Source organism: Colias croceus, chromosome 25 (assembly GCF_905220415.1).
Source record: "Colias croceus chromosome 25, ilColCroc2.1".
In the NCBI taxonomy this organism is placed as follows: domain Eukaryota; kingdom Metazoa; phylum Arthropoda; class Insecta; order Lepidoptera; family Pieridae; genus Colias; species Colias croceus.
The window spans coordinates 2,353,115-2,375,639 of record NC_059561.1 but is presented as its reverse complement, the minus strand read 5'-3'; the positions used below and the strand labels follow the sequence as shown (position 1 = coordinate 2,375,639).

Sequence of the window (22,525 nt, the reverse complement as noted above, 5' to 3'; positions counted from 1 at the left end):
TTCTCTGTCCCTATGTTCCTTTGTATGCTTAAATCTTTAAAACTAAGCAACGGATTTAGATGCGGTTTTCTAAATAGATAGAGGAATATTTATTAGATTTTAGACAAACAGTTAGCTAGTTTTTAAAATAAAATAACTGGGATACAATTGGATGTAGAAAAAAATGCAGAAACAGTAGCCCTTCTGTATTATAACACGATTTAAGATAAAATAACGCTTACATTTTGAAGTTATAACATATTTTGTACGCAAAAATATTTTCAGCACGCGTAAATAATTCAGAATTTATTACGTCCATACATCACAAAGTAACTACCATTAAAATACTTAAAATTACAAAAGTATACACGCCATTAACATCGCTCTATGTCTGTTGAACAACAGCAATATACTCGTTACTTATGAGATAAAAGATTTAATGAATCGTGTATACAATGCTTAGAAATTTGCGGATTTTGATGGTTATTGTTATATGTAATCCATACTAATATTATAAATGCGAATGTAACTCTGTCTGTCTGTCTGTCTGTTACTCAATCACGCCTAAACTACTGAACCAATTTACATGAAATTTGGTATGGAGATATTTTGATACCCGAGAAAGGACATAGGCTACCTTTTATTGCGAAATATGTACCACGGGCGAAGCCGGGACGGACCACTAGTAATATATTATAAATACTTATATATAGGAGATGCACGCAACTCTGTCTGCTTTTAAAGAAATATTGATTCCGGTTTTGCATTTTTCTTTGCTACTACAGTTCCGTGGTCGTAGCGTGATGATAATATGGAGCCGTCGTCGGTAAATAGAGTACCTATCTGGTATAAAAATATAACAAACCAGTAGTTTCTGAGTAATAAAAAATGCAAATGCAAATAAGTTTGTGATATTAGTACCTTTAAGTCGATTAGTATGAGAATTTGCAATAGACTGGCTCGAATATAGTTTTTGGAAAGGTTTTTTTCAGTAGGTATATTGTGTTATCGTAGATCGTGTGTTTTTCGCTAAAGCCAAATTATGTATTTTATTATTTAACCGACTTCAAAAAAAAGGAGGAGGTTATCAATTCGGCCGGTATATATATATTTTTTTTTATGTATGTACACCGATTACTCCGAGGTTTCTAAACCGATTTACGTGATTCTTTTTTTGTTCGATGCGGGATGGTGTCGAATTGGTCCCATACAAATTTTATTCAGATAGGCCCAGTAGTTTTTATTTTATGAGCATTTTTGTCTGTAGGTATTTGTAAATTTTGCAAGTGCAAGTTTGAAGTCGGTTGTTTTTAACGCAGTTATCACTTGTTTAATAATATTTACCAAAAAATTATTAATTCGACGACTGAATAATATTATGTTAGTTTATTTAGATAGATGCATCAGATATACCTGCTGTATAATTGTATTTTTAAAACAAAATTAAACCATGCTTTGTTTTGCTTCTGTGATCTTAAAATAACTATTAAAAAGTGTTTGAGGCGGGAATTTGAATTATGTTTGTCGCCTTAGGTAACTAGGTCATCTCCTCATTTTCTCTGATTTCATATTATTCTTTCTTTGCAATTTTATTTCTATTATTCTACCTTTTGTAATTGTTTTATATTTATAACCAGCTTCATAACTTCTGGATAAGTACTGGGTAACTACCCATTTACTAAACTACCCATTTTTATCTGCCAGTTCAAATGTACACTAAATATTAAAGAGAAAATATTATTTTGTTTTTTGTTTGTTTTTATTGAATAGGCTCCTAAATTAGTGGACCAATTTTAATCATTTTATCAATTATATACACACCGGCACAATTAGTGGAACAAAAAAAAAAGTGAGACTATGAGATAATAACGCATATATTTGACGAAAATGTAATTAGATACAAAATAACAAGTTGATTAACATCTTTTAACAACGACTTTGAAAAGTCTTCGTTATTTTTTATTGCAAAATTAAGAAATTTGAAATAAGTGAAATTTTTAGATGATTATGAACCATCACAAAAAAATAAAAAAAGTAAGAATTAAATGATTTGACAATAAAATTAAAGCAAAATTAATAACGAGTGTTTCCCCCTCTTGCTCTGATTACGGTTTCCATTCGTCTGGGCTTGCTACAGATTATGTTATCGATGATTTCTTGAGGCAACCGCTCCCACTTCTCAAGTAATTCATTTCCAAGTTCATTCAGATTGTTGGGGGGTGGCATTCTGGATTTAACCCTTCTTTTTAGCAAGTCCCAGACATGCTTTTTCGGATTCATATCGGGGGAATTTGCTGGCCACTGCATCACCGGTATACCTACGTGGCTCAGATATGCCTGTACCGATTGTGCACTATGAGCACGAGCATTATCTTACATTAGAATAAAGTAGTCACCAATAAATGGGGCAAATGGTACAACATGTTCTTCTTAAATGTCTCTGATGTATCTATCTGCTGTCATGGTCCCTCCTGTGACTATCACTAACTCCGTGCGAGCTCTCAAACATATCCCTCCCCAAACCATTATCGAGCCGCCACCATAAGCCACTGTGTGTTCAAAATTAGACTTTTTTTTGCGTTCTCCTCTGTGTCTCCATATTCGCTGTCTCCCATTGATCTGTTTTAAAAGAACTCTGCACTAATCAGTAAAGAGAACCTGCTGCCATTCGTTCAAATCCCAGACGATGTTCTCGCGTATCGGTTTCTGTTCCGCTAATTGTGCCGGTGTGTGTATAAAGCTACATTATTAGGAAATAACATCAATATATAATATAAAACAAAGTCGCTGTCTATCCGTCTCTATGTATACTTACAACACGCAACAGATTTAGATGTGTTTTTAATAGATAGAGTGATTTAAAAGAAAGGTTTTAGTAAATCATTTGCGTGGGCGAAACCGCGGGCAGCAAGCTTGTATAATATAAAATGCCTCAAGCAGTCAGAGATTTAAATTCAACTTTAATACACGTACTAATAAATAACTGAAACACTTCTTGCAATAGTTTGTAAAAATATTGTAGCAATGTAATTTTCTTTAATGTGATTGGAACTTAGATTAGCCTGATGGAAACCTGGGAATTTAATATTTTTCTTGAGGAAGCTCGCTTCGGCTTATTTATAACTATATTGAGTCAGTGTAGAATAAACGTAGATTAAATAGTTACTTTAGGATTAAAATTTTGTTCGTGGTCGTCGTCGACGTTGGTAAACCGAATCCAAAACATATCCTTATGTCAATTTGTATCCATAGCGTATTCTATTCCTTAGCATTTTGACGTTTATCTCGGCGCTCAGTATTGCATCAGTACTACCAATTCGCGCCATCTGAGCAAGACAGAAACTGTACCCCTTTAATATATTTGTATAGATTCGTACATTCATATTCATGAACCACTACATGACATGCCTGTATGTATATATGTACACGATCGATGTATTTCCATATTCAGAAACAGAAATACATTGTATCATACATTTATCTCATATAGTATTACGAGAACATATTGCAAAAACTTTCGACAGTAACGCAAAGCATTCCAATCCTTCCAATTTTCGCAAATCCCCCGAAAACGGGGCGAAATAAAATTCTTTTTACAATCAAATTCGTCGATTCCCAAACAACGAGCGGCATATTAAAACCACAGTGTTGTCAGTCAAGTCACGGACAGACGAAATTATCGCACTCATTTCGTTGAGGCAATTTCTGTCAGCGTAGGAGAATGGGAATGAAGTCGGGCCATTGAAATTTTAAAGGCGTTTATCATTACGGGCCAGATATTGTGCGGATTACGAGTTATTGAAGCTTATGTTTGGGTGATTTGTGATTAAGGGGCCAAGATGCCTACTGTGACATAACTCTTTGAAGAGATTGTGGAATAATCTTTCGGGTGGATACTAGTAGAGCAAATGAGTAGCGACCATGGAGTAATTTTAATTAAATTGTTCATTGATAGATTCGTTCTTAAGTAAAAAGGTCGAACTATTTTTTTAGTGGTCCTGTTTGTTTATCTGTGTAAATCAATTCTAACGTTCTGTTACTTAAGAAAATGTACGAATTTAAAATAAGATAATGTGAATATTTTATACGCATTTGAATGTACACACTATCCTTGTATCAAACAAATAATCTTCAGGAACTTCATTATGTCATTAATAACATATTCCATCATTTCCTTAGGTAACTATATTTTCATATTCCTTAACTATATTTTCAGCAATATTTAACTGAGAATTAATGTCCTCAATTTTCCTGGATTCATAGATTGTAAAGATATGATATACTTTTGGGATCCCTACATTTTTTCCATATTAAGGTTTCATAATTCATAATATTATAAAATATTATATCTCTTGCATTTTAACTATCTGACGGAAGAAACCAAATTGGAAAACTTAAGAAAAATTGTGATTTTCAGAAGCAGTTTCCAGAGATGAAAGTGTCATGTAGATAATATAAAACTGTCAGTTATGTGTCAAATATGTTACTGGTAAAGCGACTGATTAAGAGTAAGGTTGCAGTTCCTTTGAAGAATAATAAATCAAGTGTGTGTTGGCACGTGTGCAATGAAGGGTTCCGTAGTGAAAATAAAAAATAATTTATAGGTCAAAATAATAAAATATATGGGACTTTATTCGATTTACATGTGCATTTTTTCACCAATAAGTAAAACTACAGTTATACTTCTAAAATATATTAATTCAAGGAGTATAATGAAATGTATTTTCAGCCGATTTCTACATTTAATAATATGGCGTCTTGGGCACTTAACTTGATCGACTATTAGAATCGCAAATTAGTAATGTTTCTACTTATTCTTCTAGATAAAAAAAAACATTAAAAAATTCGAAAAAAAAATCTAACAACTGAAAACGTTAGAATAGAAATAGATAAACAAACATGTCACTCTTAAATAGAAACAGATTTATCCTCCACGCAGCTCTTTACAGAGTCACGCGTCAAAAATACAGAAGCCGTGTCGAGTCAAACCAAAACCAAAGCTCGAACCTTAATTTTCCTTTAATAAAAGTTCTCCTGGCCCCATGTCAAAGCAAATTGTAAATCACTGCCATTTTACGGAAGCCCCGACAAGGTGAAACCGAAATTGTTTAGCGAATTGTTTACATTAGACGCCGAGGAAATTGCGTGAAGATTGCTGTTCATACCGGTTTATTGCAAGTTTAACGGACTTTGTTATACTTACGTTTATTGTGTCCTAGCTTTCCGCCCGCGGTTTCGCCCGCGTTTTTAAAACCCGCATAGTTCCCGCTCCCGTGGGATTTCCGGGATAAAACCTATCCAGGTTACCCTCTATATGTGTGCTTAATTTCTTTGTAATCGGTTCAGTAGTATTTGCGTGAAAGAGTAACAAACACACACACATCCTCACAAACTTTCGCATTTAAAATATTAGTAGGATGATAAATCGCCAAATGTGTTAAGCGCAAATTCGAGATCGGCTGAACTATTCGTTATTTTTTTAAATAATATTCCTTTTAAGTACGAGGACGGTTCGTATGGAGAGAAAATGTAAACGTGTACCACGGGCGAAGTCGGAGAAGACCGCTGGTCTAGAATAAATGTCTAATGTTTAGTGGTTTGTTATGTTTCTAATGGATCTAGGTTCATTTTAAAACGCGTTCACCAGTAGAATGCGATATAAATTATGGACGATAAATTTTGTACTTTATAATAGTTTTTGTTCCGGCATTAGTATTGTAATGAGAAACGATTTTTTATAAAGTTATGAACGCACTCAATAGCTACGCACATTATGAAATTAAGTACTTTCATAGATAGACTGATATGGTGAAATCAGACGCTTGCATTAAAAGTGACATTCAACGAGCACAAGCACGGGCACAAGCTTGTAAACATGTTGTTTGTGCATGCGCCCGTCTTTGTTTGTTTGTACCGTAAGCGCACGGGCTGCTTGCCAGGCTACTTGCCGGGCTGCTTGCCAGGCTGCTTGCCACGCGTCTGAACGTACCAATATTATATTAAGCTATTGCATAGCTTCTATCGCGGGCCTTGAGCGCAGGGAACGAATCCATAAATTCCGTGACGAAAAAACCTCACGATGCCCACTCCGACGGGCGGAGGTGTGGCTTGAAGGCATGCTATGCAATAGCTTTGCCGCGGCAGTCCCCGAGTGACACACGTCTTTTTTAATCTTGAATGACACAATCTATTTTTAGCTTTACATTCAAGCCCGACCTAAGCTCACATTATAGGTCAGAATTTAGTCTTATAGTTTTCGCAGAAACTAATACAAAATAACTGATATTCCTATCCTAGCTAATGCGCTGGCCAATCGTTTCATGATACAACGAAGCAATATGTGCAAAGCAAACTATACGATAAATAAAGATTACTGTCACTCGCTTCTACCGAAATGTATCCGGTATCGTGTGGTCATAAAACGTGCTTTTAAGAGAAATTTAAAACAAGATATTAATGGTAATTCAGGGGTATAATGAAGTGTGAGAAGTAATAACAAAAGCTTACCGATATTATTACTATAAATAAAAAAAAATTGATTCAATTGAAATGCTGCAAAAAAATGGTGCAAATAAAATGATTTATTTAATTTCAAAAACGAAAGCTTAGGTAGTTTTAAGTTATTAACAATAATTGTTATGTTTCAAGCATAATTAAATGAACATGTAATTGATTTATTACGCTAAATATTAAAAACGGAATATTCTAGAAGCTGTAAAATTGCTCAGATAGAGCTCAGACAGAGCTGCTTCGCAAGGCTACTCTCTCTGTGTGGATCCTCCTAATGGACTATTGTCGAATTAAAATTATACTTAATATTATTTTGTTTTCTAAGGTTTATAATATTATTGTATTTAAATCAACTTAAAATGTTGCGCTAGGACAGGAAAGCTATTTTTCCAGTAGAGTTAGAGCTGAGAAAGTTTAAATTATAATTAAATACACATAACTTTGAAAACGCTGTATTCATGGCCACACCTATAAAACTATAGTTTCCCTTTTCGTTGTTATCAATGGTCAGTTGAACGGCTTAATAAGAGTCGATAAATATGCCAAAAACGACTGTTTGTTTGTATTGGCATTACTCTTGAACTAATGTGACGTTATATTCATTAGCCAGAGGTTTGTGATTTTGTGGGTTAAGGTTTTTGTTAATATTTTGTTAAGTAGGATTTTTATGTCAATAATTATTGTTGTTGAAGGTTTTTGTTGTTAGTAAAGTATATTTGGTGGTCTTATCAATTAGTAGTTATATCTTCCAGGCAACCAGAGCAGAAGGTAATAAGCAAAATAAAGTTTTATAGGAAGGTCAATAAAATAAAGGTTGGTTTACACTTATCAGCAGCCTATAGTTTTATGAGTGTAAGCATTTTTTATCTCTTCTTTATACTTTATTAATTATTATATTTCATAATTTGTGATCTTCAATCTGCTCTGCTCTTAAATTTCATTGAATAATTTCCCGTCTTTTTTTCTCGAGAATTAAAAATTAATACAAAAATAATAATCAATACATACCCTTGAATGTAATAGTATAAAGTCCTTAATTACTACATGACTTCATTACAAGACAATTCTCTGAATAATTACAATTAGTGAAACAGTATGTTCCAAACCTTACAAAGGAACGAGGAACTTCAAACATTTACGTTTAAACCGTATTTCGGTTAAAGATACCTAATTTTAACTTGTAATTGAAATTTAACAATTTAACTGTATTTAAGTTTATAAATTTATAAAGAATAGAAAAAATTCGATCACGAGGCGGGACTCGAACCCGCATCCTGTATTTAAGTATACAACTTAAATACTTACTACTATTTATATTACTACTTACTTTTTGCACCTTCATAATTGTATATATTATGCGTTTTTTACAAATATCTATTACTAGTTGTGCACCGCGGTTTTACGCGCATTACATCGCTCCTGTTGGTGTTAGGGTGATGATTAAATATTATAGCCTATAGCTTTCCTCGATTAATGAGTCATCTAACACTGAAAGATTTTTTCAAATCGGACCCATAGTTCCTGAGATTAACGCGTTCAAACAAACAAACTCTTTAGCTCTATAATACAAGTACAGATTACATCAGTAAATTAATTTAAAAATTAATCTTTATTTTACTTGGTTACACACTTTCTCGATTCTATTCATCTTTTTCTTATTTAAAATTTCTAATACTTTGTAAAAGGTTCTTACGGAATGAAAGGAAAATTGCGCAAAAAATTGTAAAACTTCAGAAAACCGAACAACCATTTATACTGCTCCTTTCATAGTTACAGCGTCAGCTCTGTAAGCTCGGTTAGGTGTTAATAAACCAAACCCTACAGTTGTCGCATATCTAAAAGTGACGTGTGAGGTCGCGTGGTTTACAAGGGTATACCACCTCCATCGGCTCCGACATCAAACCTATTTAATAAATAATAGCACATAAATAATATTATGTATTATTATTATTTTTTTGGTTTTTGTTGATAGGGAAGCGCTTGACCACAATCTCGCCTGATGTTAAGCTGAGATATGGTCTAAGATGGAGCGCGCTTCCCTAGAAGGTACCTGTTCACTCTACGCTTGAATTAATAATATCAAAACTTTTCGACTTTAACGAAAAATCAACCCCTAAATTATTGAAAAAAGGTACAACTACAAATAGGTACAACTTTTCACTCGTCTTTATCAATGTGGTAGAACATGAAATAAAAAACAAAATAAATTTTCAAAACCTTTATTATATAAAATACAAAATCTCTCAAAAAATTCTAAATATATGTTTCAGTCTCAAGTACGTGACCTGGTCGTCTATCCAGTCCCTCAAGTGGGATACCTTCGCGTAGACCCCTGGGTAGTTCGGTCTTGCACACCCGAGGCCCCAGGAGACGATACCAGCTAACTTGCCGTCGTGGACGAGGGGGCCACCGCTGTCACCCTGGGAAAAAAATTGTAGCATCATTTATATATTATTTAATTTACTTCCCTCTATGTTTTTAATTGTTTTTTTTTTTGCTCTACACATAGATATGTATATTAAGTAGTACAAGTTTGCATTTTGCCGCGGGAATCGAACCCGTGCAGTAGTTGTAGTTGTAATGGCGAACATATATAAATATAAAATAATTTCGATACCTACCTTTATTTAAATTACTTATACCTAATTATTAAATATTTACACAAAAATAAGACCTATAATAATTACTCATAACGCTCATTACTATACGGACACATTGATAATTCATTAGCTTTAGAACAAAAAGATTCATAACCAAAGATATCATAACCTTAATTAGAACATTCCTTCATAATTTAAATGAGCTAGAATATTAAAATAAACTCAAAAATATTCAAGTAACAAAGTCATTATGCAAATTGCCTTGAAGTTTTCTATTATGAGGTGTATAAAACTTGCCATTACATAAACTAGCTCTTATTATTTTGCTCTGGTGTTTATTTTATTTGCACCTTTTAAAATAACTAGTATTATATCTTTGAAGAATTTTCTGCAAACCGGCTTCAATATTTATGCTGCTTGGATCTGGTAGATTACAAAAGCTTTGTTAATGCTCTTGAATTTATATAAATACACTTCGAAATTATGAAAAAGGAAGAATGGAAATCAGATAACATTAAAAAGAAAATGTTTATAGAATTAAGATACAGTTCAATTATAATCAAATCGCTACATACTGCAAAAAGTAAGTCTGCTAATTCTATCTTTGTAAAATTACCTCTTGCGTTTATAAATACGTCAACAGACAGACAGACAATACATGTGGATTTTTTTTAACTCGATTAGATAAGATTTTTTATGTTAGTCTTAAATAAAGAATTTATTATTAGGTATATAATTTTTTTTCACGTTTTTTTGTTCATACCTGACAAGCATCCTTTCCACCTTCAGGTACACCGGCACAAAGCATCGACTTAGTGATCCTGTATAGTGGTGAATACGCCCTGCTGCACATGCCTTCGCTCACTGTTGGTACAGATACAATTTGAAGAGTTTGCGGAGAACCACCACCTTCCTGGAACAAAAAAATACAACAAAAATAAAAGCGGTACGAATAATTGCATTTAAAAGCTTTCATATAGATCAGAAAAGAACATTTTTCCATGTAAGAAACGAGACATCAACAAATAGAAAAGAACCTTAGATTCAGACATTTTTAATCTAAAATTCCAGAATCTTGAGAATGCTAGCTCACCATTAACTACGCTTTAGTTTTTTAAGATATTGCATAGCTTCTACCGCGGGCCTTGAGCGCGGGGACTGAATCGAGAAATTCCATAACGAAAAAACCTCACGCTCCCCACTCCGACGGGCGGAGGTGTGGCTTGAAGGCATAGCATGCAATAGCTTTACCGCGGCAGTCACCGAGTGCCACACGTCGTTTTTTTTTTATAAGTTACATAACTTTTACAAAATTGACTGATGCTATCGTCGTTTGTTAACATGAAATATATCTTTGACAATCGACTTGATCAATAATGTGAACATACATAATAATTCATTACATACAACCTTCTAACCCTTAAATTACTGCCAGAACCTTCTACCTCAAAATTTCAATACAATACTTACCCTTAAATTGCCCCATCCCGTAACAATCGTCTCATCACCATCCTCTATTTCTTCATCCTGTTCGTACAAATCTATAGGTGCTACTCTTTCATTGAACTCTATAGGCTGGGAGAGCCATAGCACACCAATGTCACAGTCCATCCGACTATAAGTGAAGTTTGAATGGTATACATAGTCTCCAACTTGGTAGATTTCACCGCCAGTTCGGCTGGAGGAAGAGCCAGCTCGGATTTGAAGATTACTAGGGAGGGAACTGCAAGAACATATTTTGTTAGAGTCAGAATTTCGCTTGAACCTCTTAAAGATGATAGTTTGAATATAGTGTGGTATAAAAATGGCAGAAGTGATCAAATTCAATTTCTTCCCGTTCTTGGTATTTAAATGTTCGTCTTAAAAATTGTAATGTAGTGAATAACTCCGATGTAGCTTATCATAATATACCTAACAAATATTTTAAAAGATTAATAAACTTACGCAAGTATTCAAATATTCCTTTATTAGGTAAGTACTTTACTATTTATAGAAATAAATTCTTGTTTGGAAAAGCATATTTAGCTTTGCAACTATATGCTATTCCTGACTCTAGGTCAATAAATATTTTTCGATAAATAGCTGTAGCATGTTATAATTCTTCATCTTAAACTTACCCAACCAAACAATGAGCAGCAGTAATCACAAGATCATTGGAAATAATAGCACCGCCACATGTATGCCTTCCTCTGAACATCAAGGAGACTTGATACGGCACCTCAGTAATGTCAACATCTTCACCTCCTACTATCCTAGTATCTTCTATGGCTGGTGTGGATACTGGGAAATTTTAAAAGTCTACATTAGGTTCTCTTACTAGAATAGGTGTCATTTTAAATGTTTGTTATGTTGAGAAATTTTACACGTCGAATTTATTAGGTTCTCTTAAAAGGATAGGTGTGATTTTTAGCTCACTGGGGCATCATATCAACCACAATAATGATTGGATAGATATGTACATAATTTTACTGTAAAGATGGAAAGAATGTAGAAGATATTGTAGAATGTAGAAGCTTTGGACGGAGTTTTGGTGTAAGTTTTTTATTTATTTATTTAAAGAAAAAAAAACAAGATTAGATTATTGAAAAACGCAGTCTTCCATTCACTAATATGCTCAAGTTACTCTTCCGTCTCATATTAATCAATTCTTATGAACAGTCGCACAGATGTCTATTGATAATTGAAACATACATAAATTACCAATCTAATTAAACTATCCACTGGTCATCACAATAACAAAACTATAATTTCATCAACTAAAATTTTGCACAGTCAAACTCAAACTCAAACTTACCCGAATACCCGACAAGGCAAATACCAAACACTAACATCAACATTTTACTAATTTACTAACGAGATTGTCAATTAATGAAACTGATTTTATACCTGTGAATTGCAAAAGGGCTGGCTATCTGCCTGATAGAGTGACCTTCACACCATTTTGACAGATATGGTTAATTGTTGAAGTATCAGATAAAGGGCTATGTTTATTTACAAATTCAAAAGATTTATCTGATAATTATTCTTGTTGTGGTTTTGATGATAAGTGATACGGTAGTTGTTGATTTAAGCGAGTTAATGGCCTGTCGTTTAAACTTCTTTAATAAAGGATATTTCTAATTATTCGATAATTTATATGGATTTTATTGGTTAACTTAATGACGAACCTTAAGAAATACCTACTAAGAAGAATGTACAACAAAGAATTGTACACCATGCTTTATTAGTGCAGGAAAGATATGAGAAAGGGTTAAAAGTTCGCCTTTTAAAGGGGTAAAAAATAAAGTAAGTTTTTGATGAAACTTTGCTAGTTGAGAAGTTAAACCGATAAACATTGTTTGACGTCCGGCGAAGTGGGCAAGGGCTAACTAGTATATACAAATAATATAAAGCTTAAAAGTTTGTTTGTTTGGACGGGCTTTCCAAGGAACTACTGGACCAATTTCGATAATTCATTCACCATTGAATGTGTATGTGATCCTGGAGATTGTTTTTATATGGAATAATTATTTTGAAAGGAACTGCTTATGCATAAATCTTAAATTATATGAAACAAGAGCTGTTATGAGTGACTGAAAATTACATTCTCGCTTTTTGTAGTAGTGGTGCGGTTTCACCGCGTACGAGCTCGCGGGCAAAAGCAAGTATTTCTAATAGCATATACGTTATTCTGGTACATAAGCTACATCACTTTCGCATTTATAATATTACTACTAGTAATTAGTATAGTATTATATTATCTGTGATATAAGCAAGAGTTGCTAGTGACAATAAAATTAAACATCAGAATTAAGTGATAATCTTTTCCTAGACTAGGTACACTGCGGCCTAATCATTCATAAATAAATCAATATAAAAGATTGCTCAAGTCTTGCCTATTAATGGTCTTGGTCAATGGAGTATACCTTGGCATAATTATTCTAATCCACATACGCAATTCTGATAAGAGACACGTGTTTGGTATTGAAAATTTAAAGCTATTTCAGTATCGATATAATCTAAATGTGCATTGAGCACATGTCTGCATTGACGACATGAAAACGTATAAATATTTTAACCGACTTTAATGAAGGAGTTTTATGTAACACTGTTTATTATAATATTATTTTGATCGCCAATTATTTATTTGCAAACTGAGAACCAACTACAACATATTTTTTTATAAAAATGTATTCCTTTAATAAGAAACACCAAGGGCGAACTTTATATTACATGCAAACATATTACATAATAAAAATAACTGCGTTAAAAACAACCGACTTCAAAAACGGAAAAGTAAGAAATAAAAAAGATTTGATATTATTAATTACTACATATTATTTTTATGTGCTATTTACTAAAAAGGTTTGATGTCGGTGCATGGGCTTAATACTAAGTGCTTAGTGTTTGGCACCGACTTCAAACCTTTTTAGTAAATAGCACATAAAAATAATATGTAGTAATTAATAATATCAAATCTTTTTTATTTCTTACTTTTCCGTTTTTGAAGTCGGTTGTTTTTAACGCAGTTATTTTTATTTAATACTTTTTAGTGTATTTTTCAACACGAATCAAACGAGCCCAAACTCGATAAAGTTGAGTCAATATATTACTGAGTTCCTATGGCCACCTTCCGATTCCATCATCAGATCAGCTCCATGTCATGATAATGTTTCATCGCTATCCAATTTACATTCGTACACAAAATTTCAGCTCAATCGGTTACCGGGAAGTGAATCAAAGTTACTTGCTACATTGAAATTAAGTCATCGAGTACAGACAAAAATGCTCATAAAATAAAAACTACTAGGCCTAGCCCAATAAAATTTTTATGGGACCAATTCGACACCATCTCGCATCGAACAAAAAAAGAATCACGTAAATCGGTTCAGAAACCTCGGAGTAATCGGTGTACATACATAAAAAAAAAAAAAAAAAAAATATACCGGCCGAATTGATAACCTCCTCCTTTTTTTTGAAGTCGGTTAATGAAGTCGGTTAAAAACAAAAATAAACTTCAATAATTTATATTTATCATATGAGATAATAATAATATGAGATATTTTGAGCAAGTACTACATAATACAAGTATTTATTCGAGCGTTAGCGGTTCACCCCGGCATCGCCCGCGGTACATGTAATTACGTTTTCTCTCCATAAGAACCATCCTCGTACTTCAAGGAATATAAGAAAATAAATTACGAAATCGTTCAGCTGTTTAGAGATTTGCAACACATTTGGTGATTCATTTTTATTATAATTATAGAAGACGATAACCTGAAGGTCTTCAAGCGTATAGTGAACGGGTGCCTTCTAGGGAAGCCCGTTCTATCTTAGACCACATCTTAGCTTACCATCAGGCGAGATCGTGGTCAGGCGCTTCCATAGTGACAATAAAAAATATATAAGTACAATATTTTCATACATTTTACTCGATTCCAGGTCATTTCGATCCATCCAATATAATTATGAGTAGTTTCCTTCAAAATATCAGTTTAAATTAATTATATCCACATTCCACAGCTGTAAATATTAAAAACAAGGTTTTGCTTTGAGTATTTAGGATGTAAATGTAATGAATTGAACGTTAAATATAAACAAGTAAATTGAGAATTTCAATTAAACCATTTTATTAATATCAATAATTTGAATATGATGTTGATTAATGATATTTAATACTCATATAGATCTATTAATACTTACTCTCTCTGTGTTTATTATTTCATTTGTAATTAATATGAGTGTGAATCTCCATACATTAATTCCAAAAAGTTTACACTATATTTCCTGATTACAATTTTATTTGATAGATACTCTCGCATTTCAACTGTTAGTACCGACAACGGACAAACGTCAGTACATAATATGTATACGCAATAGATACAATATATTATAAACAACTAGCTTTCCACTCGCGGCACCGCCCGCGCATTCAAAGAAAAACCCGCATAGTTCCCGTTCCCGTGGGATTTCCGGGATGAAACCTATCCTATGTCCTTTCTCGGGTATCAAAATATCTCTATACCAAATTTCATCCAAATTGGTTCAGTAGTTAAGGCGTGATTGAGTAACAGACAGACAGACATACAGAGTTACTTTCGCATTTATAATATTAAGTATGGGTAGATATAATATAAGTGCACTTTACATTTTGTCACTTCATCCCACTTGGAAGAAAACCCAATACATTTGAAAGGTATTGGGTTTTCTTCCATTGCCTCAATAAGAGGCAAAAACTGTCAAAAATTTCAGCATACAATAAATTATGATAATTTACATTATCATATTACAATACGATACTATTAGGGGCCCTTAGTACGTGAAAACGGCAAAATGGACTGTTTTCTATGAGCTATAATTAAAAAATATTGAAGGTTTTTCGCACTGAAATTTCTAATATATTGTATTACAGAATGTATGTGTGATGGGACGATTGTTTCCAAAACACTTTTGGAAAAATTTTGCTCAATAAAAAAAATCCTGAAGTTACCTCTAAAATATCATATATAAATGCTCATTACAACTATTACGATAATAATTCGTATAAAATCACAAATACATAGGTATTTGCCTTCTCGATTTCGTGACTGTTTTAGATTTAGAAAATACTGAATATTTTCATTCACTTTTTGATAAAAATATGAATGGCGCTTACGATTTTTAGTTTCGAGCACGTTGATTCCATACTAAACGCGGACCCCCTCACCGCTTACCTCAGGCCCGAATAGCTGAATATTCGCTGACCGCCTATGCCCCCTTAATGAGAATATAACTAACAAGTTTAACCCTCTAGTAATAAGAACTATAAACAATTTAATATTCCGTGTATTCAACACACCCGCTATTGAAAACGAGAACAGGAATTAGCAATTTCATTAAACTTGAATAACGAAATCTTTCTCTTTGAGTAAAACCTTCATGAAATGTACAGAGACTTAGCAACTAATCTCGCATATCAGGCCGTTTCTCTAATCTCCATCCCTTACCATGGGTTTGCTATCGAATATTTCTGTATTCGATAGTAAACTCCAATCGAAACAGTATTTCTTCATAGTATCTGTCAAATTAGTCATGGTACCGATTAAATAGAATACGCTACAAGACGCTAGCAGTAAGATTTCGATAGCTACTATCAATTTACGTGATCTTACTGGCTAGATTGTATGGAATGATTGTATGGAAAATTATTACAGTGACTCTAACGGTCACATAAAATACTTATTTCAGTAGTAATGGTATGGTAAGTAAAAAACCTACTAAAATCTTTCCATTAGCAATTCATGTAACGTTTTCTGTGTTAATCGGTACCATGAGTAACTTTGACAGTATGTAGGTACTATCCAGAAATATTGTCTCGATTGTAGTCCACGTGTAGTCACTAACAAATGCATGTTAACGCAAGAGTCGATTGCGAACTCGTGGTAAGGGTAAATGCTTGCTGATATTTAACCATTGTTCGTGCTTTCAACGATATGTAACTGGGCTAGCAAAGTTTGTATTGTTGCTTTCTTGTTGCTATTTATTGGTTCGTTGTTTTATGGGGACGTATGTCATATGGTTTTACTTTATCGTAGAAAGTCAAGAAATATAGTGGATTTAGAATCTACATATTGTGTCTAGTAATAAAATATAATAAAATATAATAGAGAATCAAGTTGTCTTGGGTTCAATTCCTAGGTTACATAACAAAGAAAACATTCTGCTGATAGTCTAAGATCCCAGGATATGTGCGTTCACAGTTTTTTTTTTTGCTAAAACCAAACTTTTATGTATATTTATAATTAGGAGAATATATTATATCGACTAGGTTGCCAGTCAAAAAATCATGCCTAGATTTACATGTATACCATTCCAATTTGAAACAATTATTTTTTATAAAATAATAACGCTGTATACAAACAATACACATAATACTTTCCTAATCGTTTCTTTCTATCCGCGATTTTCTATCTCCCATTTTGTCTTCAAATAAAGTCTAAATTTAGAACCCTTTAAAGCTAATAAACAACACCAACCATAATTATATACGTTTAACTTATTTTGCAAACAATGCCAAGAACAAAGCTTCCAATTGTGTTTGCGTGATGGCTGTCTATTAGGTTGGATGGGTCTTGAGGTCTGCTCTCTGAATAGACATAGACCTCACTATACCCACTCAAAACCCTACCTTATCCCAACAACAAAAGGGTCATTATCAAACAACAAAACCGGATGGCTTTCTTGTACCGCCTTATTCGTGATTGATAAAATTTCACGATTGTAAGTAACAATTTGAATAAAATTTTGCTCGTTCGACTCAATTTCTTTCTAGAACAGTCGGACTTAGTTAAACGTTAAGAGCAATAAGACATTTCGGAATTTATTCCGCGCTGAAAAATAGCAGACTTTTATTATGAAGTTCCTTTTGATTTAGAATTATGTTTCTGTTGCTCAGTCGAGCCTGACAGATGTTCTTTAGGTATGGAGTTACCAATTAGTGAAACAAGATTCGTATGTAAATTTAACATTTCGTTCATATTTCTTTTAACTGAGAAAATGTAGATAAGGGCCTATGGAATGATTTTATCCATACTAATATTATAAATGCGAAAGTAACTCTGTCTGTCTGTCTGTCTGTTACTCAATCACGCCTAAACTACTGAACCAATTTGCATGAAATTTGGTATAGAGATATTTTGATACCCGAGAAAGGACATAGGCTACTTTTTATTGCGAAATATGTACCACGGGCGAAGCCGGGGCGGACCGCTAGTAAGAAATATACTTCAGTTTGACTTAAAAATTATGTTATAAAAATAATAATTACTTACATCTTTAAGAAGAATGCGTGTTTCTGCTTTTCTCGTACGAACTTGAAGTTACACACAGAAACAAGACATTGTTTTTATAATTATGTATAACTAACTAACTCGTTTTATAATTTTCAATTTGAAATTAAAATATAGATGTTAAAGAATAGCTTCCTATAAATCAATCATCACTAAAAATGAAGCTTTTCAAAAAGTTTTTTAAAAGTAAAGAGTAAAGTTCTAGTTTCACCAAAGTTTTGTATAAATATTATTAAATCAAATCATCACCTTTAGGCCGCGTTTCCACCTGCAAGAAAACTTCCCCGAGAAATGTCCGACAGTCTGTCTGACAGCAACTTGCAAGTCTACTTGCAGGTGGAAACGCGGAATTAGACTTGCAAGTTGCTGTCGGACAGACTGTCGGACATTTCTCGCGGAAGTTTTCTTGCAGGTGGACAGGCGGCCTAATAATCACTAAAAAGTGTATTTTCACCAAAAAAAATTATTCACTTATCTGAATTAACAATAACTAACATTCTGGTAATCGTTACAAATAAAACACCAAATTCTCAACGAATTTTAATTCAAAACCTTGCTCAAATACATTCTAATGTTCTTCATGACCGCCATGAGCTCCACCACCCGCAAATTTTTCCAAAGCCACTGTTATTATAGTAAGCCCTAAGCCCAAAGGAAGCCCTCGGAAGAATAGCTTTGCCGCTCTGTTCATTTTAGTACCAAAACCTGGATGATGACGCCAAATTTCATTCCTGTAGGAAATAATACATATCACTACATAGTATAAAACAAAGTCGCTTTCTCTGTCCCTATGTATGCTTAAAACTTTAAAACTACGCAGCGGATTTTGATACTGTTATTCAACATGAAGGTTTTAGTGTATAATTTATTAGATTTTAGACAAAGCGGGCGAAGTCGGGTCGAAGACGGTGTTGTATTAGAACATAAAACCCACGAGAAATACCTAGGTTTGCGAATCGACAGCTCTCTAAAATGGAATTATCACATCGACCACCTAAAAAATAAATTATCAGCACTTCTTAGATCTCTGCGTAATATCACTTCTTGCATTCCTCATAAATTACGCCACACCATCTACAACACGTTAGTCAAACCTCACCTAATGTATTTAATAGAAGTATGGGGTAGCGCTTACAAAAATAAATTAGCGCCACTACAAATTTTACAAAATAAAATTATTAAAACCATTTTTAAATATCCTTTTTTAACTTCTACAAATAAAATCTACGACGATACTAAAATAATGAATTTAAAACAATTATACTTTTATAATACGTGTATGTTCATCCACAAAGCGCTACATAAAAACATAAATACAAATATAATATTCTCAACATCAAATCGCCACTATCCTAATAGACGAGCTAGCTATCTTGCCCTCCCGAAGATCCGAACGAATTATGGAAGGCGAACGGCAACATACGAGGGAGCACGTTTCTATAACGGATTGCCAAGCAAATTAAAAAGTGTAAACTCATTCATTGTATTCAAAAAACAATTAGCGAAACACATCCTGGAAGACCACACGCTCAAACTTTGAATGCAATGAATGAGTACCTAACCTAAACTTATGTTTGTAACTTACTTAGTATGTAACTTACTCTAAATTTTTAATTAACTAACGAATGATATTTTTTATAAATAAGTACCTATGTTTTAAATTTAAGTTTCTCATGTAAGTGACTTAATGTCTTAATGGGAATAAATGTCTTTAAACCTTAAACCTTAAGTCGTAGACGGAAAGCTAGTTAGTATATAAAATAAAGTCATTTTAGTTACACTATTTATAACTGAAGAACGGCTGAACTGATTTGGCTGAAAGTTTTTGGGGAGGTAGGTAAGAACCAGGAAAATTACTTAAGACAGTCTTTTGCGCCAAATTTTGAAAAAAATACAACCTGAGCGAAGCCGGGGCGAACAGCTAGTACTATGTAAAATAATATCGAATATGTAATCTAATACGACTTTGATTAACCGCCGATTGTTCGTAGTTCACTGAAGAATGTCTCAATAATATTAGATTACACTTATCAAATATATTACAATATTGGTTCATGAAATTAGAAGTGATCGGATAACTAGTATGAAGGAAGGTGCTATTCTATCTGTTTACATATTTATTTAAAGAACTGTTATATTTAGTACTAAGTAATAGAACAGATAATATAATTCTTTGTATTAGTGCAAAACATTATATTTACCTACATATATTCATAAACTCTACAAAATTAGTAAAAACTAGCGGTCCTCCCCGGCTTCGCCCGTGGTACTTATTTCGCAATTAAAGGTAGACTATGTTCTTTTTCAGGGTCTAAAGATTGTCTGTGCCAAATTTCATCAAAATCGGTCCAGTAGTTAATGCGTGAAAACCACAGGTGAAAACCATATCTACATACAAACATAATTACAAACCTTTCCTCTATAAACTTATTATAAGTATATATATTATGAACAAACAAGCCCTAATAATAGAATTTAGCCTTACTTCTATAACTTCAAAAACAATGATTTTTCTTTGGAATCTAAGTAAATGTTAGCTTATTAAAAATTTATAACGATTTTACAAAATTACGAAACCCTTGTAAGAATCTAAACGAAAGTTGACCGGTTTTCTTTTCTCTATTTTTAGATGTTTGCAAACCTTGGATTTTTCAATAAAATTCTAGTGATTTGCTTACTTACCTGCCTGAGATGTTTTTATTTTTTATAACTTCCTTTAAATAGCTTGAATACTACCTTACCTACCTTGTAGACTTCTATGAAAATGGATTGATAGACTTTTATTGTGAAAAATACAATTGAAGACATGTTTAATGTTTATTACTATTGATTCTCTGTTTTGTTGAAATACCTAAATCTTGTTAATAAATTCATCACATACTTAATATTATAAATGCGAAAGTAACTCTGTCTGTCTGTTACTCAATCACGCCTTAACTGCTGAACCAATTTGCATGAAATTTGGTATTGAGCTATTTTGATACCCGAGAAAGGACATAGGATAGGTTTTATCCCGGAAATCCCACGGGAACGGGAACTATGCGGGTTTTTCTTTCTTCTGCGCAGGCGATGCCGCGGGTGGAAAGCTAGCTTAATTAATGGTACAAAATAATAGATCATGTTATAAACTAAATTTTAAGAAGGCTTTAAGTATTACAGTGATCTTTGCATTATTCCATGGAACATAAAGAGCATTAAAAACTTCGCTTTTTCATGAAAAATTTAGATCGTTTTTCAAAAATTTGGGTAATTAATTAAATCCTTAAATAATAGGGCACAAGGGCACATAATAGTTCCTATACCTCATCCAGGGGTCTTTCAAACCCTTCTTGGCTAATTCCTTTTCAAGCAGCTCCAATTGTGGTATGCCCTTAATGCTTTGAAATTCACAATGGCTTGGGATAACATATGGTTCAGAGCCTTTTGGTCCCATTTTCACAACAGTCTTTTAATATGTTATTTAGAAATAATTATTACTTGCTCTATGAATTCCACAGATGAATTCGGAAGTCTTTGATGACATTGTCAATATTTTTTTTTCTCTTTTGTGTATTTTGAAAAGGTTTTATTGTAGCAATACGCTTTTACTTACTTGTAAAAAATCCTTCTTTATTTAATACTAGCGGTCCGCCCCGGTTTCACCCTTTGTATTTGTTTACGTTTTCTCTACATAGGAACCATCCTAGTGGTTCAAGTAATATTATAAAAAAAATAATTAACGAAATCGGTTCAGCTGTTCTCGAGTTATGCGCTTTACCAACACATTTTGCGATTCATTTTAAGCTATTGCATAGCTTCTATCGCGGGCCTTGAGCGCGGGGACCGAATCGAGAAATTCCGTAACGAAAAAATCTCACGCTCCCCACTCCGACGCGGACGGGCGGAGATGTGGCTTGAAGGCATAGCATGCAGTAGCTTTACCGCAGCAGTCCCCGAGTGCCACACGTCTTTTTATAATAATATAAGATACCAACAATTTATTTTAATTGGATTAAATGCAATGATATCATCTCAGAAAAATACGATTTTTCGATACATTATTCATGAAATATCTTCTTTCGTTCCATTTCTACACATGAGCTGGGAAACATGTCTTTAGCATATTGATTAGCTTATCCTCACTATTATAATATTATGAATGCGAAAGTAGTTCTGTCGGTCTGTCTGTCTTTCGCTTCTTCACGCCTATACCACTGCACCGAATCTAATACTTGGGACAATACTTTGGAATAGAAAAAGGACGAAGTCGCGGACCGAAACTTAGTTGATAATACAACAAAAACTAATAATATGTTTTGTCAACAACTTAAAAAAAAACTACAATTAAACAAAAAATAGACGCGAATAAATATAATATGTTGTGGGACATATCGTTTAGATAACCTTATCTTTAAGAAAAAGACATTGAAATAGATGTAAAATACAGTTTCAGTTGACCACAGTAATGCAGCTTTCTAACATTTTGATGAAAACAGCTCATCTCTACATAGTATAAAACAAAGTCACTTTCTCTGTCCCTATGTTCCGTTGTATGCTTAAATCTTTAAAACTACGGAACGGATTTTGATGCGGTTTTTTTAATAGAAAGAGTGATTCAAGAGGAAGGTTTTAGTATATAATTTATTAAGT

At 33.2% G+C, this 22,525-nt stretch overlaps 2 protein-coding genes across 2 annotated transcripts; both read right to left on the bottom strand.

Moving 5' to 3' along the window:
- Positions 1-8,692: 8,692 nt before the first annotated feature.
- Positions 8,693-12,017, bottom strand: LOC123703161 (vitellin-degrading protease-like). The gene is made up of 5 exons (XM_045651071.1): positions 11,884-12,017; positions 11,207-11,369; positions 10,560-10,812; positions 9,853-10,002; positions 8,693-8,909 (listed from the first exon to the last, which is right to left on the bottom strand). Exons 1-5 carry the CDS (start codon positions 11,924-11,926, stop codon positions 8,733-8,735), a joined length of 786 nt encoding a protein of 261 aa, XP_045507027.1. The 5' UTR covers positions 11,927-12,017; the 3' UTR covers positions 8,693-8,732.
- A 6,441-nt stretch (positions 12,018-18,458) lies between these two features.
- Positions 18,459-21,379, bottom strand: LOC123703292 (NADH dehydrogenase [ubiquinone] 1 beta subcomplex subunit 3-like). Its single transcript, XM_045651243.1, has 2 exons — positions 21,199-21,379; positions 18,459-18,627 (listed from the first exon to the last, which is right to left on the bottom strand). The coding sequence occupies exons 1-2, from the start codon at positions 21,327-21,329 to the stop codon at positions 18,465-18,467; spliced, it is 294 nt and encodes a 97-aa protein (XP_045507199.1). The 5' UTR covers positions 21,330-21,379; the 3' UTR covers positions 18,459-18,464.
- Positions 21,380-22,525: the final 1,146 nt, after the last annotated feature.